Raw genomic sequence first — 19,120 nt, forward strand, 5'->3', positions numbered from 1 at the left:
CAAGTAAACATTCCTTGTTTTAGGTCATTTAGGATGACCACTTTATTTTAAGAATGTGAAATCTCTGAATAATAGTAGAGAGAATGATTTATTTCAGCTTTTATTTCTTTCATCACATTCCCAGTGGGTCAGAAGTTTTACACACACTCAATTAGTATTTAGTAGCGTTGCCTTTAAGTTGTTTAACTGGGTCAAATGTTTCGGGTAGCCTTCCACAAGCTTCCCACAATAAGTTGGGTGAATTTTGGCCCATTCCTTCTGACAGAGCTGGTGTAACTGAGTCAGGTTTGTAGGCCTCCTTGCTCGCACACGCTTTTTCACTTCCAACCGCAAATTTTCTATAGGATTGAGGTCAGGGCTTTGTGATGGCGACACCAAAACCTTGACTTTGTTGTCCTTAAGTCATTTTACCACAACTTTGGAAGTATGTTTTGTGGTCATTGTCCATTTGGAAGACCCATTTGCGACGAAGCTTTAACTTCCTGACTGATGTCTTGAGATGTTGCTTCAATATATCCACATAATTGTGCTTCCTCATGATGCCATCTATTTTGTGAAGTGCACCAGTCCCTCCTGCAGCAAAGCACCCCCACAACATGATGCTACCACCCCTGTGCTTCATGGTTGGGATGGTGTTCTTCGGCTTGCAAGCCTCCCCCTTTTTCCTCCAAACATAACGATGGTCATTATGGCCAAAAAGTTCTATTTTTGTTTCATCAGACCAGAGGCCCTTTCTCCAAAAAGTATGATCTTTGTCCACATGTGCAGTTGCAAACCGTAGTCTGGCTTTTTTTTATGGTGGTTTTGGAGCAGTGGCTTCTTCCTTGCTGAGCAGCCTTTCAGGTTATGTCGATATAGGACTCGTTTTACTGTACATGATACTTTTGTACCTTTTTCCTCCAGCATCTTCACAAGGTCCTTGTTCTGGGATTGATATTGTTCTGGGATTGATTTGCACTTTTCGCACCAAAGTACGTTCATCTCTAGGAGATAGAACGCGTCTTCTTCCTGAGCGGTATGACGGCTGCATGGTCCCATGGTGTTTATACCTGCGTACTATTGTTTGTACAGATGAATGTGGTACCTTCAGCCGTTTGGAAATTGCTCCCAAGGATGAACCAGACTTGTGGAGTTCTACAAAAAAAAAATCTGAGGTCTTGGCTGATTTTATTTTCCCATGATGTCAAGCAAAGAGGCACTGAGTTTGAAGGTAAGCCTTGAAATACATCCACAGGTACACCTCCAATTGACTCAAATGATGTCAATTAGCCTATCAGAAGCTTCTAAAGCCATTACATAATTTTCTGTAATTTTCCAAGCTGTTTAAAGGCACAGTCAACTTAGTGTAGGTAAACTTCTGATCCACTGGAATTGTGATACAGTGAATTATAAGTGAAATAATCTGTCGGTAAACAATTATGGAAAAATGACTTGTGTCATGCACAAAGTAGATGTCCCAACCGACTTGCCAAAACTATAGTTTGTTAAAACTTCTTATGGATGGTGGCAGTATTGAGTAGCTTGGATGACTGACGTGCCCAGAGTAAACTGCCTGCTACTCACGCCCAGAAACTAAGATATGCATATTATTATTAGATTTGGATAGAAGACACTCTGAAGTTTCTAAAACTGTTTGAATGATGTCTGTGAGTATAACAGAACTCATATGGCAGGCTAAAACCTGAGAAAGAATCCAAACAGGAAGTGGTTTGTAGTTTTTCAAGTGATTGCCTATTCAAACTACAGTGTCTGTGGGGTCATTTTGCACTTCCTAAGGCTTCCACTAGATGTCAACAGTCTTTAGAACCTTGTTTGAGGCTTCTACTGTGAAGTGGGGATGAATAAGAGCTCATTGAGTTAGAGTACTGCCAGCAGCGCATGAGCCTCAGCCATGCGCGCTCACGTGAGAGATAGCTCAGTTCCATTGCATTTCTGAAGACAAAGGATTTCTCCGGTTGAAACTTTATTGCAGATTTATGATAAAAACATCCTAAAGATTGATTATATACATAGTTTGACATGTTTCGACGAACTGTAATGGGATTTTTTGAGTTTTCGTCTGACCTGTGCGTCGTGAATTTGGCTTTGTGAACTGAAGGCGCGAACAAAAAGGAGGTATTTTGACATAAAGGATGGACTTTATCGAACAAAACAAACATTTATTGTTGAACTGGGATGCCTGGGAGTGCATTCTGATGAAGATCATCAAAGGTAAGTGAATATTTATAATGCTATTTCTGACTATTGTTGACTCCAACATGGCGGATATATTGTATGGCATGTTTTTGTGTCTGAGCGCCGTACTCAGGTTATTGCATGGTGTGCTTTTTCGGTAAAGCTTTTTTGAAATCTGACACAGCGGTTGCATTAAGGAGAAGTGTATCTATAATCCTATGCATAACACTTGTATTTTCATCAACATTTATGATGAGTATTTCTGTAAATTGATGTGGCTCTCTGCAAAACATTACTGAACGTAACGCGCCAATGTAAACTGAGATTTTTGGATATAAATATGAACTTTATCAAACAAAACATACATGCATTGTGTAACATGAAGTCATATGAGTGTCATCTGATGAAGATCATCAAAGGTTAGTGATTCATTTTATCTCTATTTCTGATTTTTGTGACTTCTCTCTTTGGCTGGAAAATGGCTGTGTTTTTTTGTGTATAGGCACTGACCTAACATAAGGCTTTACGCCGTAAAGCCTTTTTTAAATCAGACACTGTGGCTGGATTAACAAGAAGTAAAGCTTTAAAATGGTGTATAATACTTGTATGTTTGAGGAATTTTAATTATTTTAATTAATTTTAATTATTTGTTGTTTTGAATTTGCACTTTCACTGGCTGTTGTCATATCGATCCCGCTAATGGGATTCAAGCCATAAGAAGTTTTAACAAGTCATTTGTGGAGTGATTGAAAAACGAGTTTTAATGACTCCAACCTACCAAGACTCAAAATAAATAAAAGCTGAAGTAAATCATTCTCTCTACTATTATTCTGACATTCCACTTATTCTTTTTTTTTACCCCCTTTTTCTCCCCAATTTCGTGGTATCCAATTGTTAGTAGTTACTGTCTTGTCTCATCGCTGCAACTCCCATACAGACTCAGGAGAGGCGATGGTCGAGAGCCATGCGTCCTTCGAAACACAACCCAACCAAGCCAAGCCGTACTGCTTCTTAACACAGCGCGCATCCAACCCGGAAGCCAGCCGCACCAATGTGTCGGAGGAAACACCATACACCTAGCGACCTGGTCAGCGTGCACTGCACCCGGCCCGCCACAGGAGTCGCTAGTGCACGATGAGACAAGGATATCCCTGCCGGCCAAACCCTCCCTAACCCGGACGACGCTAGGCCAATTGTGCGCCGCCCTATGGGCCTCCCGGTCACGGCCAGCTGCGACAGAGCCTGGGCTCAAACCCAGAGTCTCTGGTGGCACAGCTAGCACTGCAATGCAATGCCTTAGACCACTGCACCAGCCGGGAGGCCCTTCATTTCACATTCTTAAAATAAAGTGGTGATCCTAACTGACCTAAGACAGGGAATTTGTACTAGGATTAAATGTCAGGATTTGTGAAACTGAGTTTAAATGTATTTGGCTAAGGTGTATGTAAACTTCTGACTACAACTGTATGTTCTCAGCCCTCTCCTGTACTTCCTGTTCAACCACGACTGTGTGGCCATGCACACCTCCAACTCAATCATCAAGTTTGCAGACAGCACTGCAGTGGCAGGCTTGATTACCAACAACAACGAGACAGCCTACAGGGAGGAGGTGAAGGCGCTCAGAGTGTGGTGCCAGGAAAATAACCTCTCACTCAATATCAGCAAAACAAAAGAGATGATCATGGATTCAGGAAACAGCAAAGGGACCACCCCCCTATCGACATCGACGGGACTACAGTGGAGAAGGTGGAAGGTTAAGTGTACATATCACCAACAAACTGAAATGCTCCCCGCACACAGACAGTGTGGTGAAGAAGGCGCAACAGCGCCTCTTCAACCTCAGGAGGCTGAAAAAATGTTGCTTGTCACCAAAAACCCTCACCATAAACCCTCAAGCTAGGTTTTATTATATAGGTGCACAATTGAGAGCATCCTGTCGGGCTGTGTCACCGCCTGGTACGGCAACTGCACCGCCCACAACCTCAGGGCTCTCCAGAGGGTGGTGCGATCTGCACAACGCATCACCGGGGACAAACTACCTGCCCTCCAGGACACCTACAGCACCCGATGTCACTGGAAGGCAAAAAAGATAATCAAGGACAATAACCACCCGAGCCACTACCTGTTCACCCCGCTTCCATCCAGAAGATGAGGTCAGCACAGGTGCATCAGAGCTGGGGCAGAGATTGAAAAATGGCTATCTCAAGGCCATCAGATTGTTAAACAGCCACCACTAGCACAGAGAGGCGGCTGTCTACCTACAGACTTGATGTCATTGGCCACTTCAATAAATGGAACTCTAGTCACTTTAATAATGCCACTTTAAGAATGTTTACATATCTCGCATTACTCATCTCATATGTATATACTATATCCTTCGCTATCTATTGCATCTTAGCTGCTCTGTCACTGTTCATCCATATATTTTATACTTCTATATTCTCATACCATTCCTTTACTAGATTGTGTGCATTAGGTTTTGTTGTGGAATATTACCTGTTTGATACAGCTGCACTGTCGGATCTAGAAGCATAAGCATTTCACTACACTCACAATAACATCCGCTAACCATGTGTATGTGACCAATACGATTTGATTTGAATAGCCTGAAGCCACAGGGCTCTTCTAGCAGGCTCTATTTCCCTACTTGGGAACATTGTGAGCCGTAGGTCGGGATTTCTGACCTGGTTACATGTACATTGAACAGCACAATAGCTTTTCGGCATGTTTTGTTATTTCTGTATAACTACTAAACATTGTAAAAGTTGGCTTTTTTACAATTGGGGTCAATAAGAAAGAAAATGTGTTTAGTGGTTGAGGACAATTCCTTATTACGCGAATATCGAGTATACTGTGCATTATAGGGAAATAATGCACGCTCTATAATTTCCTTCAAGACAATCAGAAACGAGTATTCAACAATGGCATGATATAGTTAAGCAATAAGGCACCTCGGGGGTGTGGTATATGGCCAATATACCACGGCTAAGGGCTGATACAGCACGACGAATCGCGGAGTGCCTGGATACAGCCTTTAGCCGTGGTATATTGGCCATATATCGCAAACCCCCGAGGTGCCTTACCAACGTAATTAGAGCAGTAAAAAAAGGTATGTTTTTGTCATACCTGTGGTATGTGGTCTGATATACAGCCAATCAGCATTCAGGGCTCGAACCACCCAGTTTATAATCTATTCTACCTAAGATTTGTTTCTCAATTGATTGTGGAATTTAAATAGGTTGGTTTCGTTGTGTAATCTTTCTTGTACAGTGTATAAAAAACGTTTTATGGGACTGTTTTCATAAACAACGCTGTCTTCAGCGAGCAACCCTCACTTCTTCCTCAGTGGTCAGTTACCGAGTGAGTATTTTTGTCCTTGAGCTCCCATTGGACACATTCAATGTCAATCTGATGAGGAAGGTTTTCAAGAATGGAGCCGCAACGTAACATCTGCGAACTGTGAAGGTGCCGTGTTGATTTAGACATAACAGTTTACATTGATAGGGAATCGTGAAGAACTGGTCGTAAAAATGGTATGTAAACATCAACATATTAGATTTCACGGCGACATTTGATTGCTATGGCTATTTTGATGTGCAGTGGTGTGTTTTCCCGTATGAGAACGAGCTATCAGCCTATGGCTACAATATCTGTTCACCATGCTACTTCACTGTAAATTACCACTGAAATTCGTGATGCGAGTGCGATTTTATCGTTCTAATATTCGTGTTGCATCAATGAAAGCATTATTTGCTGTTGAACAAGTCCTTCCAATTACAGTGGAATCATAACACTACCATCACTCTAAGACATTTATTGACATACATGTACTTTCTGATTTATGTTTCTCTTATTTCTGTTTTATATCCGTTTTAGTATGGTTTTGTCAATCACGCCTTGGAACTACTTGTATTAAGAAATTATGGCGAAGACGTGTGGGAAGACATCAAGTGAGTTCAAAGATTTGTTTTGTATTTGTGATTGACACAGGGCATTTGCATACCATAATTCAAAGCAGAAAATGAAAATAAAAACTAAAATTGTGCCATGTTACAAAATGCAAAACAAGGAATCAGCACGTATGTTCAGTAGATAGATATGTTAGTAACGCTTCACGTTAAGTTGCTCCTATAACTAACTGTGTGTAGCAGCATTGTAGTAACACATTTTACACACATGAACGCATAGATTTTTTTGTATTGTAGATATGTGGTAGGAGAGTAGCTTAGTGGCTTGAGGTCAGACACTTCATGTGTTGCGAAAGGTTTTATGAAATGTACGATTTTAAATTGTAGATAACTGCGTTAATGTTACATAATAAATACAAATGACACTACTGCTTAAGTAATTACCATGTAATAACAATTGCTGTTACTTTACATTATTACACTTTAATTTTGTTTACTACATTGTCTTGACCACAACTTTATGTAACCTCCCAATATGACGTGGATAATAATGCAAAAATATGTCCATTAACCATATTATAGTTTTGAAATCAATGATCTCCCCCTATTGCTAGACAGAGAGGACAACGAATGGCCATGTCATTCCACTGATGATACATGACCAGCAGATATAGTGGGTCTATCTGTAACTTAAAACCATGTGACCATAAATCACCAGCAAGCATAAAAGAAAACAATATCTATAATTCATTATTAAATTACACCACTCTTATGAGAAGGCGAGCCATATTTTTACTCATCATTTCATTTTCATTAGCTTTCTAATAGTGGTGATAAAGGGAGGTTGTGCATTATGATAACAATCCCCTCTTTTCAAAGTGCTCAAATATTTGGCAAGATCCACGTTTATTTTTCTTCCTCAGTCTTCGCTGTTCCAGGACCCATTCATCCCATCCTATCCTATAAGAACGGAGGCACAGCTGCCTCTCCGAAAAATGTGTTTTGAGGAATCTGGTCATTTTTATCACCCAAGAACATTGTGCTGCAATATTTCTCAACCTTATCTTGGCTGACGTAATTCAACATTATTACATGCCTAATTATTCAAGCTAGCTAGCTATTTTCAGATCTTGCAGCTCAGAGCAATTGAAAAAGTAATTCTTATTTTCACTACATTTTTACGTTTGTTCAGCAGATCACATGCTCAGAAAGTGGTTGCTAGCCAGCACAGCAAATCAGTCATTGTTTTCTCAGATCAACTCGGTAATCAGGTCAAATAGACCTCATTAGGATATATAACAGGCTTATTTATTAGCATGCCAAATACATTTTCTCATTGTAACTTCTAAATATAGATAATCCTACGATGCAGTTAAGGTCAAAGGTTAATGGTACTGCAACATTCATGAAGGTGTCATGACTTTTTTTGTAAAGTTGTTATGAATGCCTCATGTATACCCCCATAAAGTAAAGTGTTACTGATTGTTTTTGTTTGGACCAAATAAGTGTAGCTATCACTTTACTGAAGGACCCTTATGTAGGATTCATTTAAGGCTTTTATAACAACTATTTAAGTCGTTATAACATCAGTCATAGGCATAAACAACGGCATACAATGTTATGAAGGTAGTTTTAATGGATACTATATGTTGTCATATGCTCTTGTCAACTGCCTCTTTATTACATAGGTAGTAATCACATGTTAATATGATATCTAATAATTAAATTTTCTTTTTTCCTGTTATCAGGAGGGAGGCGCAACTCGATGTAGAGGGTCAGTTCCTTGTCAGAATCATATATGAAGATGCCAAAACATACGACCTTGTTGCTGCTGCAAGCAAAGTTCTCAGTATGTTTTTTAATCATGTTTTGAAATACAAGATACTTTACTTGAACCAGTTTATTCATAACATAATTGTACGGCAACACTTTAAAATATGGTACCCTTTATAAAGGGTAACTTATTGTAAAGTGTTACCAATGGGACTGAGATGGTGTATGCAACAAGTGTTTATGTTTTTATCTTGCAGAGATTGATGCAGGGTGTATCCTACAGATGTTTGGGAAGATGTTTTTTGAGTTTTGCCAAGAATCAGGGTATGACACCATCCTGCGTGTTTTAGGCTCCAATGTCCGTGAATTCTTGCAGGTAAGCACTCCAGTTCCCTTATTAATCTTTCTTCAGTTAACAGAGACTAATGTAAAACAATGTCCTATTCAATGTTATGAATCCTTCAACGTAAGTTAAATACGGTATGACCTATATTTCAATTGTACAGTGCCAAAACAATTCTGTGACCGCCCCCTCGTCTTTGGATTTGGGGGAGTTGACCATGTAATTCAAATAGGACAGTGGCAGTTATATTTGCCAAGACCGAACCCTCTATTTACAAATAGAAAATGTAGGGCTTCACTTTGGGTTGAAACAGAGATAAAGGAGTGAGGACTGGAGTTATGCAACCTTGTTCTAAAGGCCTGCTTTAGGCCCGACTTGCCTGCTCCCAGATCTGTGTATGCTGTGTAGCCAACTCCTATGGTGTTTGGTATGACAATGACCACAGGAGTTGGCAATATAACACAAACTGATATGGGACCAGTCTAAGTGGAATCTTAATGGAGAGAAACTCCTGTTTCAATCATTTATGCAACCCCCATACAGAATCTGGATGCCCTCCACGACCACCTAGGTACCATTTACCCTGGGATGAGGGCTCCGTCCTTCCGATGCACAGACGCGGAGAAGGGCAACAATCTGATCCTGCACTACTACTCGGAGAGGGAGGGGCTCCAGGACATTGTGATCGGCATCATCAAGACGGTGGCCCAACAGATCCACGGCACAGAAATAGAAATGAAGGTGTGCTGTTTCAAATAAAATAATAAGTATATTATTACTTAAAAGGGATTGGACCCTTTTTTCCATTTTTGCCTAAAATGACATACCCAAATCTAACTGCCTGTAGCTCAGGACCTGAAGCAAGGATATACATATTATTGATGCCATTTGAAAGGAAACACTTTGAAGTTTGTAGAAATGTGAAATTAATGTATAGACAGCACGGGTTCAAACTGTAGAAGCCATTTCCTACTTTTGAATATAAACATTGATTTTATCAAACAAAACTATGCTACATTTTATTTCTGGGACCCTCAAGATGACAAATCAGCGTAAGATTACTGAATGTAAGTACATTATTTACCTTCAGAGGTGAATGTATAAAACCAGTTGCTGTGATACAAGTTTGTTGTTGTGCACTCTTCTCAAACAATAGCATGGTATTTTTTCACTGTAATAGCTACTGTAAATTGGATAGTGCAGTTAGATTAACACGAATGTAAGCTTTCTGCCCATATAAGACATGTCTATGTCTTGGAAAGTTTGCGGTTACTTACGTCATTCTAGTTAGCAACAACTGTCCCGGTATAGGGACACCAATCCCATAGATCCTTAAGAAATGAAAGGGATAGTTCGGGATTTTGGCAATGAGGCCCCTTATCTACTTCCCCAGAGTCAAATGAACTCGTGGATACCATTTATATGTCTCTGTATTCAGTATGAACGAAGTTAGAGGTGGTTTCGTGAGCCAATGCTAACTACTGCTAGACCTAACTCAGGCACTGTTTTTTTGTGTGCCTTGGTAGTTATTCGGATTCTGTGCTGCTTGGGGTTCTTACCTTCAGTCCAAAATGGGACAGTGGTCAACTTTCAAATGCCCCTCTCCATTCAGGAGTTGTTTGGGTCTGAGCAACTGCTAGTGTTGGTCACTCAGTAGGCAGTTTTTGATCTGAGATGCTGGTGGGTCTCTGTTGACTTGGGTCAGATGTCTATTAAAGGGGCAGAATGTTAGTACACTCAGAAGGTGACGTAATGCAACTACCAAATAGCTAGTAGTTATAGTGTAAGATAGTGTATTTTAAAGTGTCTAACCATTATTAGACTGATATAAGTGTCATGATAGTTTTAAAGCTAGGAATATGTGAATAAGTTATGTACCTTCTTCATAGCATAGTAGTCCATGCAGCAAACACCAGGTGGAATTAGTATATACCATTGTTATAGACTTGGATAGTCCTTTCAAAAATCTTCTCTCTGAGCACTTAGGTTACCTCCTCATTTTCAGAGAAAGCCAACTCTACCATCAAACCTAATCATATCGCAGAGATAGGTGTCAGTATGTATTTTTTTTATCTCCCAGGCTCAGAGTAAAATTAAATGGGGGAGCTGAATTGACAGACCCTCCAAATATGAAGTCTGGAAATGTTATTCGTCGTTGCCAGGGAAACCGTGTGCGTCAAACCATTTGACGTCAGTGTATAGACTAAAAAGGACTTGTTGTGGCCAGGCAGTAACCCTCACAAGAACATCACTGTGTTTAAAACCATCACACCAAACCTTAGATATTTATATAAAGACATACAGTATTTCGATGTCTATGCATTTACCAATCACCCACCGGTATGTCTTACATTATATATTGCCATAATGGGTGGACTGGCGGACATTTTGAGTGTCCCCATAAAGTAAAGCAGGATATAAACACAGGAAGCATAGCATGCACTCTTTCTAATTTTATGGTTGCACCTTTCTCCCTTTTATGAAATCCATTCTTCCTTTCCCAGGTGATCCAGCACAAGAGTGAGGAGTGTGACCACATCAAGTTCCTGATCGAGGAGAAGGACTCAGAGGAGGAGGCCTTCTATGAGGATCTGGACGGCTTCGAGGAGAACGGCACGCAGGAGACCCGGATCAGCCCCTACACCTTTTGCAAGGCCTTTCCCTTTCACCTCATGTTCGACAGGGACCTGATGCTTACGCAGTGCGGCAACGCTATCTTCCGTGTGCTGCCGCAGGTTTATGTCTATTTAGCTATAGGACATTCAGATTTTATGTGTGTAAATAACTACTCTTATACTGCATTATAACTCAGTAGGAGTGTGTTTATAATGCACTGTAGATATGGGCTTCACAGGTAGCCTGCAGTTGTAATGCATTATGTGGTTATAATGTATTGTAAGACTTGTCATAAGTATGTATGACCCCCTTATGAAGTGTTTTGCTGTTGTATCCTTAGCTCCAGCCGGGCATCTGTAACCTGCCCTCCGTGTTCTCTCTGGTGCGTCCACACATAGACTTCAGCTTCCAAGGCATGCTCTCCCACATCAACACTGTCTTCGTTCTGCGAAGCAAGGTACTCCAAGAATACTCACTACTGAAACTTTTATTTTTTTTAATTTAACGTTAAAATTACATCACAAAAATAATAATAGAGAAACTGGATAGAAAGCTACATTTATATTTTTTGTGTGTCCTGGCTGCTTGTGTGTCCATGCGTGTGTTTATATTATGCCCTTCCAGGAGGGCCTCTTGAACGTGGAGACTTCGGAGAACGAGGATGAGCTGACTGGTGCTGAGATCAGCTGCCTGAGGCTGAAGGGACAGATGATCTACCTGCCCGAAGCGGAGAACATCCTCTTCCTCTGTTCCCCCAGGTTCTGCTGCTGTGGCGTTAGACAAAAACTATGGGCTCTTCTAGGCTGCGTTCCAAATGGGCACATAAAGCTCTGGTCAAAAGTAGTGCACTATGTAGGGAATAGGGTGCCATTTGGGATGTAGTCCTAGACTTGGGGTGGATGGCTGGGCTGGATGGATGTCTCTTGGTTGGTGTGTGAAACCTAAATTGGATTCAAAACCACAGCTACTCTAGTGCAGCAGATGGTCTGGCCTTAAAGGGCCAATCTACAGTGGAAACAATAAAAGTCCAACCCCGCCTTTGCTTTGGTAAAAAGCTGAGGGATGGGTCTAAACATTTTACTACTCTCAGATTCATACAGAGCTATGGCTGCAATGACTGACCATCCATTAGATAAAAGTGTTTGTTTACATTTGCAATGTTTAATAACATTGGAGTAAAACAAGGTTCTATTTGGGTTCTGACAGGGTGTCACAGTTGAACTAAGCTCATTAGGATTTTAAGTGATATTCAAGAATCACTGTATACATACATACATACATACAGTTGAAGTGGGAAATTTACATACATTAGCCAAATAGATTTAAACTCAGTTTTTCACAATTCCTGACATTTAATCCAAGTAAAAATTCCCTGTCTTAGGTCAGTCAGGATCACCACTTTATTTAAAAAATGTGAAATGTCAGAATAATAGTTGAAAGAATGATTTATTTCAGCTTTTATTTCTTTCATTACAGTCCCAGTGGGTCAGAAGTTTACATACAGTCAATTAGTATTTGGTAGCATTGTCTTTAAATTGGTCAAACTTTTCGGGTAGCTTCCCACAATAAGTTGGGTGAATTTTTGGCCCATTCCTCCTGACAGAGCTGGTGTAACGGAGTCAGGTTTGTATGCCTCCTTGCTCGCACACGCTTTTTCAGTTCTGCCCACACATTTCCTATAGGATTGAGGTCAGGGCTTTGTGATAGCCACTCCAATACCTTGATTTTGTTGTCCTTAAGCCATTTTGCCACAACTTTGGAAGTATGCTTCTGGTCATTGTCCATTCGGAAGACCCATTTGCGACCAAGCTTTAACTTCCTGACTGATGTCTTGATGTTGCTTCAATATAGCCACATAATTTTCCTTTCTCATGAAGCCATCTATTTTGTGAAGTGCACCAGTCCCTCTTGCAGCAAAGCACTCCCACAACATGATGCTGCCACCACCGTGCTTCACTGTTGGGATGGTGTTCTTCAGCTTGCAAGCCTCCCCCTTTTTCCTCCAAACATAACGATGGTCATTATGGCCAAACAGTTCTATTTTTTTTCATCAGACCAGAGGAGTGAAAAGTATGATCTTTGTCCCCATGTGTAGTTGCAAACCGTAGGCTTTTTTATGGCGGTTTTGGAGCAGTGGCTTCTTCTTTGCTGAGCGGTCTTTCAGTTTATTGTCGATATAGGACTCGTTTTACTGTGGATATAGATACTTTTGTACCTGTTTCCTCCAGCATCTTCACAAGGTCCTTTGCTGTTGTTCTGGGATTGATTTACACTTTTCTCACTCTAGGAGATAGATTGAGTCTCCTTCCTGAGTGGTATATCGGCTGCATAGTCCCATGATGATGTTTATACTTGCGTACTATTGTTTGTACAGATGAAAGTGGTACCTTCAGGCGTTTGGAAATTACTCCCAACGATGAACCAGACTTGTGGAGGTCTACAATTATTTTTCTGAGGTCTTGGCTGATTTCATTTGATTTTCCCATGATGTCAAGCCAGGAGGCACCGAGTTTGAAGGTAGGCCTTGAAATACATCCACAGGTACACCTCCAATTGACTCAAAATATGTCAATTAGCCTATCAGAAGCTTCTAAAGCCATTACATAATTTTCTGGAATATTCCAAGCTGTTTAAAGGCACAGTCAACTTAGTGTATGTAAACTTCTGATCCACTGGAATTGTGATACAGTGAATTATGTCTGTAAACAATTGTTGGAAAAATGACTTGTGTCATGCACAAAGTAGATGTCCTAACTGACTTGCCAAAACTATAGTTTGTTAACAAGAAATTTATGGAGTGGTTGAAAAACGAGTTAATGACTCCAACCTAAGTGTATGTAAACTTCTGATTTCAGCTGTATATAGTCATTTGTTGAATGTAGCAACTACAGATTGTTAAAAGGGACAATCTTTGGTAACACTTTACTTAAATCATCCATTTATATGTTGTCTTATAACCAGGCTTGTCTCAAACGGTACTGTATTTAGTTAACACATTTTCTGGTTGAAAACGGCCTGTTGGTGGTAGTCATGTACACCATTTCTAATCCCAGAAGTGACTAAAAAGCGTAATTAGGATAACTTGAGTCATAAAAAAAGTTTTTCCCAAAAATACAATGTCAGAGGGTTGGGTTTGATTTTAAGTTATGCCCACAAACATGTGGGTATTGGTTTGTAAATTTTCTCTTTGAATGCACACTGACCATGGTAAAGTTTGTTAGATGTTGGTTCTCTTTATGGGGCTAGTTAGGTACCGTCAATAAAATTACAATGTATATGGGACAATATGTTCACATTTCAATAGTTCCACATTTTAGATGTCATACAAACCTCAAACCAACTATAAATTGTATAAATTCATGTAAAATAGTGAAAGCATTTAATAAGGAAACTAAAAGGTGTGCAACATGAAAATATTGTCCCATGCCAACCAAAAGTATTGGTTGGCATGGGCTAGATGTCCTTTCAAATCAATGAAGGGAAGTGAACAAGTTCACACTTTGGGAGATAATTGGAACACACCCCATGTACCCGGTAAAACCTTATTTCTATCAAGGGATAATCTAGAGGCAGTAATGTCCCTGCATGGTGCCAGCAGGTGGTGAAACGTGTTGTTTCTTGAAGGAAAGAAAACTTTTGCAATTGTATCAGTTTGGCCCTGCTGATTATTATGTCTCTAACAGAGAGCTTGGCATCTAGAGTACATTGTGTGTGTTTCATTGAAGTTTATTGAAATTGATTGTGATGAGAGAATTGAGCTCTTGATAATGGACAAAGGGATAGAAAAATAACATAGCTAACCCTCCTGCGTTCATAAGAGGACAAGCCTTTATGTCTTTATGTATAACATTTTCAACTGACCCAAATTACTTATTTAGTCAATCTATCACAACTCCGGAGAAGACTTCGAAACTGTCTGCATCTGGGTAACGAAAGTTTATTTAAAAAACAGGGGGCAGGCAAACGACCGGTCAAGGGCAGGCAGAGGTCAGTAATCCAGAGCAGAGTACGAAAGGTACAGAACGGCAGGCTGTCTCAGGGTCAGGGTAGGCAGAATGGACAAAACCAGAGAGAAAAAAACATGGAGTACGGGAAAAAACGCTGGTAGGCTTGACAAGACAGACAAACAGAGAACACAGGTATAAATACACTGGGGAGGATGGGCGACACCTGGAGGGGGTGGAGATGAGCACAAAGACAGGTGAAACAGATCAGGGTGTGACACAATCATTATAAGATGATCGTTATTAGTTATTATAAGAGGGGCATACATGCTAATCATAATGCATTATATGTTGTCCCTACTGAACATAGCCCCTGTTGGGTTGTGTTCAACCACTGTTCAGTGTTCAGCCTCTGATGCGTCACCAACACTGTGTTCAGTGTGATGAACCTGGACGACCTGACGCGGAGAGGCCTTTACCTGAGTGACATCCCGCTGCACGATGCCACACGTGACCTGGTGCTGCTGGGAGAACAGTTCCGTGAAGAGTACAAGCTGACCCAGGAACTGGAGATCCTGACTGACCGTCTGCAGCACACCCTTCGGGCCCTGGAGGATGAGAAGAAGAAGACAGACAGGTTCGTAGAGACTCCCGACCCATCGCACTCACCGTTTGATAGAATCAACCTCTTCACCCATTTCCATAAAAAAAAAATAATAATAATAATGTAAAGAGTCCAATAATGTGCGTGGTACACTCCAAATAGAATTTCAGCAGTGTTGGAGTCTTTGGTGTAGCTTTCTAAAATCCCGACTCCGACCACGCACACACCCCCGCTGACTGGGGTTCGAGCCCTGTTGTGGCCACTTCTCTGTGTCTATCTCCCTCTAACTTCCTACTGTACTGTAAAAAAATGATACATTTATTTAAAATTGACAAAATGCCTTTCGTGAATGTGAAACCTAATTAACCACAAATTGTTTGAACTTTGAGTGCAGTAGCGCCAATCTGCTCAGTAGTGCGGATTGCCTCAGAAGGAACTTATGTACCGCTCTTCCACTGAAAATCAGAAAAGGGGTATCTTCCCTTGATCCTTGATCTTCATGAACGTTAACATATTTTTATAAAATATACAACGCTACATTATACCTCATGTAATGTCATTAACTCTGTCTTTCTTTTTTATTGCAATATTCCAATGAATGTGTGAGGTACAACTCTTCATATAAAATACCAGTCAAAAGTTAGGACACCGACTCATATTTTCTACATTGTCGAATAATAGTGAAGACATCAAAACTATGAAATAACACATATGGAATCATGTAGGAACCAAAAAGTGTTTGAGATTCTTCAAAGTAGCCACCTTTTGCCTTGATGACAGCTTTGCACACTCTTGGAATTCTCTGAACCAGCTTCATGAGGTCATCACCCAGAATGCATTTCAACTAACAGGTGTGCCTTGTTAAAAGTTCATTTGTGGAATTTCTTTCCTTCTTAATGAGTTTTAGCCAATCACTTGTGTTGTGACAAGGTAGGGGTGGTATACAGAAGATAACCCTATTTGGTAAGATCAAGTCCATATTAAATGGCAAGAACAGCTCAAATAAGCAAAGAGAAATGACAGTCCATCACTACTTTAAGACATGGTCAGTCAATCCGGAAAATGTCAAGAACTTTGAAAGTTTCTTGAAGTGCAGTCGCAAAAACCATCAAGCCCTATGATGAAACTGGCTCGCAAGAGGACTGCCACAGGAAAGGAAGACCCAGAGTTACCTCTGCTGCGGAGGATAAGTTCATTAGAGTTAACTGCGCCTCAGATTGCAGCCCAAATAAATGCTTCAGCATTCAAGTAACATCTCAACATCAACTGTTCAGAGAAGACTGCGTGAATCAGGCTTTCATGGTCAAATTGCTGCAAAGAAACCAGTACTAAAGGACACCAATAATAAGAAGTGACTTGCTTGGGCCAAGAAACAATGGACATTAGACTGGTGGAAATTGGTCCTTTGATCGGAGTCCAAATTTGAGATTTTTGGTTCCAACCGCTGTCTTTTTGAGACGCAGAGTAGAAGAACGGATGATCTCCGCATGCGTGGTTCCCACCGTAAAGCATGGAGGTGGGGGTGCTTTGCTGGTGACACTCAATTTTATTTAGAATTCAAGGTACACTTAACCAGCATGGCTACCACAGCATTCTGCAGCGATACGCCATCCCATCTGGTTTGCACTTAGTCCCACTATCATTTGCTTTTCAACAGGACAGTGACCCAAAACACACCTCCAGGCTATGTAAGGGCTATTTGACCAAGAAGGAGAGTGATGGAATGCTGCATCAGATAACCTGGCCTCCACAATCACCCGACCTCAACACAATTGAGATTGTTCGGGATGAGTTGGAACATAGAGTGAAGGAAAATCAGCCAACAAGTGCTCAGCATGTGTGAACTCCAAGACTGTTGGAAAAGCATTCCAGGTGAACTTGGTTGAGAGAATGCCAAGCGTGTGCAAAGCTGTCAAAGGCAAAGGGTGGCTACTTTGCAGAACCTAAAATATTTTAGATTTGTTTAACACTTTTTTGGTTACAACATGATTGCATATGTTTTATTTCATAGTTTGTCCTCACTATTATTGTACAATGTAAATAAAAAATGTTTATTGAGTAGGTGTCCAAACTTTCGACTGATACTGTATGTAAAATCCAAAGTCCAATTTTATTAAGCATTTAGGTAAAAAAAAATGACCCTGTTCAAAATGTTATTGCCATAATGTCACACTAGGTCTTCTCAGGTCTTGAAATTGAATCCATAATTCTAATCTGACACCGACAGAACCCAGTCATAATAAATAAATAAATCAATACGGATCCGAGGTGGACCAGATCCGACCCAATATGTCAGAAATGAGGGAGAATCAGATCCACATTGGATAATGTCTATCGGACTCAAATGGATCCGAAAGAAATGCAGCTTTATTGATGTGCAAGCCAGTAGAATTGTTTTGACTTGTCTGGCAGGCAGTGAACGTTAACATATCTCAAATAATTGAGTTATGGTCTACACAACAACTTAGTATTTTCATAAATGACATCCCTAATTTAAAATGTCAACACAAGAAGGGAAGGGGTGTGTGACGACAAACGCGCTATAGGAGCTTCTCTCTCCAGAATGCGCTTTCTGCCTCCTGCTAGTTCGTGCGCATTCATTGTTTCATTGTGTGAATTGTTTGTCCCTTTGTTAATGTTTATTTTGCTTGAGCATGCATAGAAGTACCTGGGCTGACGTGCACTAATGTAGGCCTATGAAAGTTCCCATATGGGAATGTCTGATAGCATCACCTCACACAACAGAGTTTTACATCCATTGCGAATGACAATAGTTTCTCACTGTATTTGAAAAATCTTTCCAACACTCTCCTTCCCGATAGGCCTAAGTAACCACTGCACCTCGGTGTGCTACAGCAACATATTGCTGATCCCATATCTCCAGAGGAACATCGTAAAATAGGTTTGTGACATCAAATGGACTTGTGGTCAAGAAATGTTGGTATCTGGCAAAAAGCCATGACAGGGAGACATATAGTGGAGTGGTAACGCGCATGCAAGCAGTGGGTATCACTTGGGTACACTGCAGCATCCACCGAGAGGCTCTTGCTGCCAAGGGAATGCCTGACAGCTTGAAAGACATTTTGGACACTACAGTGAAAATGGTTCACTTTGTTAAAGGCCCCTGAACACTCGTGTATTTTCTGCATTATGCAATGATATGGGCAGCGACCATGTAACGCTTTTACGACATACAGAAGTGCGCTGGTTATCAAGGGGCAAAGTATTGACACGTTTTTTTTAATTGAGAGACCAGCTTAAAGTTCTTTACTGACCATAATTTATTGTTTTTTGTCTGACTGCTTGCATGATGATGAGTTTCTCACACGTTTTTGTGACGTTTTTTCACGCCTGAATGATCTGAATCTAGGATTACAGGGACTCTGCGCAACTATATTCAATGTGCGGGACAAAATTGAGGCTATGATTAAGAAGTTGGAGCTCTATGTCTGCATTAATAAGGACAACACACAGGTCTTTCCATCATTGTATGATTTTTTTGTGTGCAAATGAACAAGCTTACGGACAATGTCAAATGTGATATAGCGAAGCACCTGAGGGAGCTGGGTGACCAGGTACTTTCCCGAAACGGATGACACAAACAACTGGATTTGTTATCCCTTTCATGCCCTGCCTCCAGTCCACTTACCGATATCTGAACAAGAGAGCCTCATCGAAGATGCAACAAGCAGTTCTGTGAAAATTCTATTTAAATCAGAAGCCACTGCCAGATTTCTGGATTGGGCTGCGCTCAAAA

The 19,120-nt window shown here is 40.6% G+C and overlaps 1 protein-coding gene across 1 annotated transcript in view; it reads left to right on the top strand.

Annotated features, from left to right (window-relative positions):
• The first annotated feature begins 5,567 nt into the window (after positions 1-5,567).
• LOC115202059 (guanylate cyclase soluble subunit beta-1) overlaps positions 5,568-19,120 on the top strand; it is a 51,338-nt gene continuing 37,785 nt past the window's right edge. The window contains exons 1-9 of the mRNA XM_029765918.1: positions 5,568-5,708; positions 6,052-6,125; positions 7,832-7,932; positions 8,114-8,232; positions 8,743-8,940; positions 10,704-10,934; positions 11,156-11,272; positions 11,440-11,573; positions 15,199-15,396. Coding sequence (XP_029621778.1) covers positions 5,706-5,708; positions 6,052-6,125; positions 7,832-7,932; positions 8,114-8,232; positions 8,743-8,940; positions 10,704-10,934; positions 11,156-11,272; positions 11,440-11,573; positions 15,199-15,396 — 1,175 coding nt within the window. The 5' untranslated portion in view covers positions 5,568-5,705. The remainder of the gene's footprint in view (positions 5,709-6,051; positions 6,126-7,831; positions 7,933-8,113; positions 8,233-8,742; positions 8,941-10,703; positions 10,935-11,155; positions 11,273-11,439; positions 11,574-15,198; positions 15,397-19,120) is intronic.

Source organism: Salmo trutta, chromosome 11 (assembly GCF_901001165.1).
Source record: "Salmo trutta chromosome 11, fSalTru1.1, whole genome shotgun sequence".
Taxonomy (NCBI): Eukaryota; Metazoa; Chordata; class Actinopteri; order Salmoniformes; family Salmonidae; genus Salmo; species Salmo trutta.